The 8,661-nt window shown below is 32.2% G+C and overlaps 1 protein-coding gene across 2 annotated transcripts; it reads right to left on the bottom strand.

Annotated features, from left to right (window-relative positions):
- Positions 1 to 1,977: 1,977 nt before the first annotated feature.
- Positions 1,978 to 7,005, bottom strand: LOC112032193 (peroxisomal (S)-2-hydroxyacid oxidase GLO4). Of its 2 annotated transcripts, XM_065761519.1 has the most exons (13): positions 6,766 to 7,005; positions 6,087 to 6,102; positions 5,901 to 6,049; positions 5,693 to 5,817; positions 5,563 to 5,609; positions 5,416 to 5,493; positions 5,176 to 5,300; positions 4,921 to 4,978; positions 4,369 to 4,431; positions 3,984 to 4,053; positions 3,405 to 3,505; positions 3,061 to 3,165; positions 1,978 to 2,349 (listed from the first exon to the last, which is right to left on the bottom strand). In XM_065761519.1, the coding sequence occupies exons 3-13, from the start codon at positions 6,041 to 6,043 to the stop codon at positions 2,170 to 2,172; spliced, it is 1,095 nt and encodes a 364-aa protein (XP_065617591.1). In that variant the 5' UTR covers positions 6,044 to 6,049; positions 6,087 to 6,102; positions 6,766 to 7,005; the 3' UTR covers positions 1,978 to 2,169. The 2 variants fall into 2 exon arrangements, with proteins under 2 accessions (XP_065617591.1, XP_065617590.1); XM_065761518.1 differs by lacking the exon at positions 6,087 to 6,102 and having other exon boundaries at positions 6,766 to 7,004.
- Between the last annotated feature and the right edge of the window lie 1,656 nt (positions 7,006 to 8,661).

Genomic DNA, 8,661 nt, shown 5'->3' with positions numbered 1-8,661 from the left:
GATGGGTCCTTGATAATAAGGGATCAGAAAAAAGAAACAGAAAGAGAGAGGAGAGCTTTACTGTAGCTCTGAACGTTGTAATCGCTGTTCATTCAATAAAACACCTCTTCGAACATTCATTCATGGAGTAATCCGAGCTTTAGTTCATGCTATCATTATTGCACGTGATCTAGCCAACTGTTCTGTGCTTCATAACCAGCCCAGCTCTTTCGCCCACTCTCTACAAATTCGTTGTTCTGGGTTCGTTGGGCCTCCAACCCATATCCTTTGGGCTTGGGCGACAAAAACCGACCCTACACTTAGTATTCTTAAAAAATAATAATAAATCAATGGAAAACCAAAACAAAAACATTGTCTATATATATTCCCTTGGGCGATTTTAACTTGAAATATTATTTTGCCCATTTTTCTTTGTTTATTTTGACTCTTCTTATTCCCAACCTTTTACTATAAATTTGCCACTCTCTCCCATTCTTTGCGTATTTTTCCCATAAAAGGTTATTCCTCTCTCTCTCTCTCTCTCTCTCTCATTTTTTTTTTCATGTTTTATTTATTTTGTGCTTAAAATTATTTATTTATCTATTCATGTTTCACATGTTAGATTAGATATAACATTAGATTATGACAACATTAACACAATACTTCTTCTTTTTCAAAAACAATTCTCTACTTTTTTTTCCCCTTAGAATTGTACCCTTGGTTTTTTTAGAGGAAAAATAGTTACCGTCTTTATTTTTTCCCTTTCTTTTTTTATTTTATTTTGTTTTTTAGTTTTATTGAGTTTTATTATAAAAAAAAAAAAAAGATATTTTTCTTGGTGTTTTTGATTGTATGATAGGAAAATTTCTTTTTTTATTTTATTTTGTTTTTTAGTTTTATTGAGTTTTATTATAAAAAAAAAAATAGATATTTTTCTTGGTGTTTTTGATTGTATGATAGGAAAAAAAAAAGGGTTTGAAAAAGTTGTTTAAAACTAAAAGAATAATTTCCAAATTATATATACTTTTTAATGATATACAAAATATTATAAATAAATTGTATTAAGAATTAATATTTTCACTAACTTACCTTTGAATTCTTGAGAAAAAATGTATTGTTTTGATTTTGGTACAACATATATTATATACATTATATTTTGTGATTGTTAATTTAATAAATAAAAATATGATTATGAATTAAAATAATATTTATTAAATTAGTACAAATTGAAAAGAAAAAAAAATTAATGAGACAATCCTAAAAATATTATCACAAGGAACGCGTAGGATCCGCAATTAGTGTACACTAATTTAGGAGCAGGCTTTATCAAAAAAAAAAAAAAAAAAGGAGTAGGCAATACAGTGGATTCTCTAATTAAATTCAAATAAAAAGTTTTATTAATTTTAATTGGCCTTGAAAAAGAAAATGTTATTTGTACTTCACTGATCTCCATGTGATTAACTTTAATTGGAGAATCTAATATACTACACTTAGGATGTTGTATCTAATTTCTACCTTTAAAAAATTTAAACCTATGAGATTCACTCCATGATAATTGCATTTATTATCAGGTTAAAACATTAATTTGTTTTTGATATAGACCAGGTTTGAACCCAAGATCTCTTATTCGATGGCAAAAAAATTTACTAGTTGAGCTAAATTTCAGTCCATTCAATCCATTTCGGTTCACTTTGGTCCATTATTTACAAAATATCTTACCTTATATAATAATTGAACATATAATGTATTATATTTCCTTGAAAAAAAACCTTAAAAAAATTTAAATCACTTTCAAAATAACAAATGTAGATAGCTAAATTCAGAAAATCTAATATATTGTATTAACAATAATTTGTTAGAAAATAATCAAATCATTTAAAGAAGGGTTTTGAAACTAACACTTACAAGTCTCGTTCACTATTTTCATTTTTTCACTTAGTCAATTTTTTTTTGCGCATCATGATATGACACATACTTTACTGATAGTAAAGTGAAACCTTTTGAAGTATTATTCATTATTTTTATTATCATTTTTATATAAAAATGGTAAATATTTATTCATAGTCCCTTTTCACATATCCAACACATAATATTTACAATTACATTCATGATGTACCCATTTTAAAACACTGATTAAATTAATGATCTGAATCATTTTTGTCCAGGATATTGTCCTAATGCTTCATGTTATTAGAGCATTGCATGGAGTCTTTCACGCTCAGTCCTCACATGGCGTCTAGTAATGTCCTTCACACTAGGACAGCCAGATAGTGTCATGGTGACCTCTAGTTCATCCTTCAGCATTTGGATGACTTGTCTCACCCCATATTCACCCTTTGCTGCCAGCCCAAATATAACAGGTCTTCCAATCTGCAATAGCATATATAGATTACAATAGACTTAAGATAAGAATCAAAATAAAAGATTTAAAAAAAAATAAATAAATCAGGGGCTTTTGATTGGAAAACACTGGTTGTGGTTATAATTAACAATTTCCAGATTTTAATGCACCCCAAATACCCTATCCTTGATTTATCCTTCATAATATATTTGTTACAAATATGTGTGAGCGTTGAGTCCCACATCAAGAAAAAGTAAAGAAAATGAAAAGATGATATGCACAGTTGGTTCCAAATCCGTTGGCTTTAGATTTACGGGTTGGAATGGCGTTCCAACATGTGTATTAATAGGCTCTTAGTAGAGTCCCTAGTTGTCACTCCCACAACAATATCCAATAGTACTCTCAAAGTATTTCAATGATCTGGATATTCAACTTCAGCAAGGTTTTATTTATTTTTTTTTTTTTATTTTCACATGCTAGTTAGACACAAATTGGTTAAGGTCCCACTCAAGCATTATGCTGAGAAAGAAGGATGGCAATCTAGGAGCACAGTATGATAGAATCTCCAAAAGACATCAGTTGTTTGCACAGACTTCTATTGACACTTGAGACTCACACAACAACAACAATTACACTGGTGCATGACTGTAAAATATACATGGTCTATTGTGACATCAATTACAAGCTCAACATTGCATGTGAACAAAAAGAGTCTAAGAGGAAAGTTGGGGGGAGCTTACAAGGACGGCTTGTGCACCAAGGGCTAATGCCTTGAAGATATCTGTTCCTCGCCGTACTCCTCCATCAAGGAAGACAGGAACTCTTCCTCTGACAGCATGAACCACCTGCAACCGAAAGGTACATAAGTATCCTCAAACATGTACGCTAAGCTTGTTGATTGAACTCGCAATGCCAAAGAGCATACTAGGAACTATACACAGATCCAAACAGAAAATTCAGGATTTCATGAGATGCACATTTCCTGTATTAAAATGCTTAAAATTCCTACAAATTGTTATGTTGTTGAGGATTTCTTGCTACCATATTACCGCCAAAAACATTTCACTAATTAATAGAGACACACCTCTTCCAGAACATTAATAGTTGCATCCGTATAATCAAGTTGGCGAGCTCCATGATTGGAGACCATAATCCCAGCAACACCTACTTCTGCAGCCTTTATTGCTGCAAATAGTAGCATATCAAGTGTTAAGGAGACTTGAGATGTTGAACAGCAGGAAAAATAAAAAATGCTTGAATTTCTGGGATCTGAGTGAACTATCAAGAGCATCTAACGTAGTAGAATTTACATGAACTAAAATAAAATTTTTTAACAGAGATGATAGAGAAGGTAATAATAGGAAAGAGAAGATTACTTAGGATGATCAACAAGTCTCCTATTCTATAATTTCCTAAGGTAAAAAAAGGATTTAAGGAGTTTCCTTTATGAGTAGAATTTTTTTCAATTAAAAAAAAAAAATCTTATAATGGTTACATATAGAAATTTAATGGGTTAAAATACCAATTATAAATGACTGAATTTTTCATTGGAGGGTTAAAGTTTTAAAAGGCAGATAAGGTTCTTCCTGTTACTAAAGGGAAGGAAAAAATCAGGAAGACAAAGTAAAGAGACGGAAACATCCAAAGTAAAGCTTTATCTTACCATCTTCTCCAGTAAGCACTCCCTTGACGATAATTGGCAAGTTTGTAATTGATTTTAACCATTCTATGTCCTGCAGATGTTGTAATTTACTAATTAAACCGTGGTTCTAGAGTGCTGCCCGGCCTACACTAAAATTAAAGAGTACAAAATATGACCATTACAGTAGTATCTTTTAGACACTCATCTAGTGAAATGCAACTAATTTGCATATATCTCATTGACTTATGTGATGTCTTTTCTCCCCACCCTTTAAATCTCTCTTTCCCTAATCTGTGCTAGGTCCCTGGTAAGTAAACCATGAGACTTCGCCAGTTAGTCAGACTTAAGTCCTGACATATTTGAACAAGCATATCAAAAGGTAATCTACTTAGTTGCTGGTTTATACCTTCCAACAAAGGGAAGCATCCATTGTCTTGTTGGCATAAGCTTCTAAGCTTGAGCCATTATCCTGCAGAAGTTTAGTTTTTGAATAGTTAAAACAATTGTAGTGAACTGTAAATCACAGATTACATGTAGTGATAAAAATAAGAATAGAATTCTAAGGAAGAAATAAAAAGATGAAAGATTTATAAGAAAAATGATAAAAACAACAATTGAAAAAAAAAAAAACTATTTGTTCAAGTTGTGAAATGAAGGAAACATATTTAGTGTGCATGTTTGAGACATACACATTGTATATCTTGTATTTCGAAATAATCCATATTGATAGATAGAGACAGTGTTACATAAATCACTTCACACTTCACACTTGTTTTTTGAATGACAATATTCAGATTAATGGAGGGTTTTTTGGCTTATAAAAGGATGCATGATATGGTACAGTTAAAGCAATGTATTTTTCCCAAAGAAAATATTAGACAACTTGGTAAATAGAATAACCTCATCATTCTAAGCTGGCATATTTAGATTCAAAAGTATGGAAAACTATTCCACTCACAGAATCAGCTTCAATTGATAAGAGACCCTCAAGATTCTTCAGTCGAGGTGCAACCATTCTGCAGGAGTTATTACAGTTGTTGTTTAATGAGATGCATTTGACATAACTCATTGCATCAATATGAGAGACAAATAAATAAGATATCTTTGGTATTAGAGTTCAAATGTCAATCCTGTCCCCTTTTATAAAAGCATCTATGCCAAACTATGAAGGCAATTAAATTATAGAAGGAAAAAGAAAGAGATAACATTTTACTTGTTTTTTATGTCTGCCTCCCTTCGACCAAATCTGGGAGAGTCAACAGTCACAACAAGAGCCTTGTATCCATTTCTCTCAGCTCTCTGCACCAACACGGCTGCTATTTCTCGCTGCTTGTATACCTACTCACAAATAATTACCAAATTTCAGTGTGTTTTTCTACCTAATAAGATAACATTTAAGGAAATTTTAACAACATAAAATTGAAATAATATGAGATCAAGAATAAGTCAGTACATATAATTGAAAGAACCGAACAGCATTGCAGCTGGAAGCAACCTCCTCCACAGTGCAAGACGAAGTGAAGGATAGAACCTACAGTAAAATATGTTTCAGTGAGCCAGCACCCTGTGTAAGTATGAACTCAAATTATTGTTTCAATACCATTATGGTTTTACATGCAGCGGCTGCTCTGGCTGTGGCAAGCTCTCCTGCAACAAAACAGCAAGTAACATAAGCATTTGATAGGGGAAAAGGAAGTCTCAGCTGAGGACTCTTCCTTAAAGATTTAGACCTTCAGGGTGTGCCAACTTATGCAAGGCAGTTGGAGCAATCAGAATTGGTGCTGAGATTTTGTACCCCAATACAGTAGTTGACATATCCATTCTGCTAACATCCACAAGAATTCTAGGCCGAATCCTGAGAAAGCCATAAAAACTATATAGATAATAAAATGCCATACCCAGTTCGCTGTATTAAGAGTAGAAGGTTTAGCATGTTACATGATTCTATGAAATGCTTCCACATTCTCTTTTAATGTGTACTGGTCCTCAGCTCCACCAGCATAAAAATCATAGTGCATTTTTGGAAGGGCTGCCCTAGCCAATTCTTGGAATTCATTCACATTTACTGGTTCACCTACCATTTTATCCTGGAAACATGGACATATTTTCAATTTTTCAATAATCTGTTCCTAGAATAAATCTGAACAAAGATCAGAAGCACAAACTACGATAGACATATTAGAAGACTAAGGCATGTTTGGACCTAATTGCAGAGATTTTCTAAAGGTGACACTTGGAACCATGGCGTTTACCTAGAAGGTTATGAGGTTTGATGTTTTGTTTTAAAGAACCTTGCTTATATCATGAGACTAAAACAATCCACAAGAAAGTATCAGAATACAATAAAAGGCATCCTCTTGTAACAGTTTATTGTACAGTAAATCTATACTTAAATTAGATTTAAACACACGCACATCTGATATTTTTGGGTCCTTCTAAACCCTCCAAACCTCTAATCTCTCACCCTATTGCCCAAAACAGCTTTTGAAATTTCAGTCAATCATTATAAATGGATATATCACCAAAACCGATAGTTTACTATACATGAAACACAACTGGGGAAAAATTGCAATTTTCAAGGGATGTCCAAATATGCTTCTAGTGTGCATAATAACACACAGCCACTGGAAGTTACTAAGCGTTCATCTTAAAAATCAAATTTGCAAGCACACCCAATATGTAAATCAATCAATATGTAAGCCAATCAATAGTTTGCTTTGACCCAATAAGCATGATGTGATGAGCCAGTTAGATACTAGTGTAACTTTACAAGACAATAAAATTTGGGCTTAGTTAAGCTTACCAATGAGAGCTGAAAACCTTTGAAGATTACACAAACTGGATAGCCAGAGCACCTTCTAAGCAAGAAGATTGACTAAAAGGTTAGTTGAATCAATATGTATAGGCCATAAACATGTGAAGCTGGATATCAATATATTGTATGTTAATTAAAGTGCCATCTTTGGGTGCTTTTGTTTGTATTTTGTAGCATGATTGAATGAACAAGGAAGAGAGATGACAATGGCAAGGCAATAAAAAATATATATATAATCCAAATAGAGGAAAAGTAAATGGCAAATGACTAGTACAGTCAGGGCCAGCTCAAGGCCTAATCCTAAGGCCCCACCCAAAATAAAAAAATCACCTTAGAAAAAAATGCTCCACATCTCATGGTTAAATACCCAAATTTTTATAAAATTAAATATATTTTTAAAAAATTATGCACTTTTTTTTATTAGTAATGTTAAAAATACTATAAATTTTACTATTAGTTTACAAATTGTCATATAACTAATTACAAAAAAAGTGACTTAAACATTTATTAGTTAAATTGATGAATTTCATCAATCAGAGTCAATGTCACATAATATTGTGAACATTTTATAGTGTTTTTTCAATATACAAGACCAATAGAACCTTAATCTAATTGAAATCCTAAAATGTTTCCAAAAAAAATGTTGCAAATGTGTTAAATCATCAATTATAAATTAATCTCTCCTAACAATTTGAGACTTTAATTTTTGTAATTGTAATATATTTTTATTTTTATTTTTTATTAATATTTATGGTTCAACTATGATATCCAAGTCTCTATATGAAATTAACATTAGTTTCATGGGCATTATTCATCAAATTATATATTTAATGTATCAAATTAACCTAAAAGACTACATAAATTTTTCGCCTTAGGCCCCAAATTATGTTGAGCCACTCTTGAGTGCAGTAGTAATAGTATGAGTTGTTACAGGATACAAACAAAATTTCACAACCTTTTTACATTAGCCAATCACTTCCAACATAGGCCATTAGAAAAAGGAAAAACTTATGTACGCTAATTTAAGCATAGTACACTAGATTCTCTAATTAAATTCAAATACATAGTTTTATTAAATTTAATTGACCTTGATGTGTGCAAATATATAAACATTATGTAATGAGGTGTAATATATAAAAAGTAACAACTACTTCAAATATTATCTATTTTTTAAACAAATTTCTACAAATTTTATTCAAACGTCATTTGTAAGATTCTATGGACAACTTGGGACCTGTTTGATGCCCGTAAGGTGTTTGAGGAAATTTCGCAACCATGCGTTGTTGCGTACAATGCAATGCTTGATGCGTTTGGCAAGAATGGGGATATGGGTCTGCTGTTTTGCTCTTTAAATGCATGCCTAAGAGAGATGTGGTATCTTGGACGAGTATTATTAATGGGTTTGAGAGGAATGGGTGCTTTAGTGAGCAATTAAGTTTTCAAAAGATGATAACGCATGGAGATGTGATGGCATGTTCGGTAAGGCCTAATGAAGCTACATATGTAGTGTACTCTCTTCATGTGCTAATTTAAATGGAGGAGGAGCTCTTTCTTCTGGAAAGCAAATTCATGGATATTTATTAGGAATGAATTGAATTGACCGTATTTACAGGGACGGCATTATAGATCTTATGGTAAGACAGGTTGTTGAGAAATGCTGTAAATGTTTTCGACCAAATGGTGGTTAAAGAGGTTTGCACTTGGAATGCGATATAACTGCTCTTGCTTCCAATGGGAGAGGATGGAGGCTTTGGATATGTTTGAGAAGATGAAAATGAAAGCCAGCATCCTAATGGGTCACATTTGTTGCTGTCCTGACAGCTTGTGCTCGTGGCAAATTTGTGAGTTGGGATTAAAGTTGTTCAATCAATGCTGCATGAGTTT

The sequence above is a fragment of the Quercus suber genome, unplaced genomic scaffold (genome assembly GCF_002906115.3).
Source record: "Quercus suber isolate HL8 unplaced genomic scaffold, Cork oak 2.0 scaffold_417, whole genome shotgun sequence".
Lineage (NCBI taxonomy): Eukaryota > Viridiplantae > Streptophyta > Magnoliopsida > Fagales > Fagaceae > Quercus > Quercus suber.
Note: the sequence above shows the minus strand (reverse complement) of the source record. Positions and strands in the feature narration are given on the sequence as shown.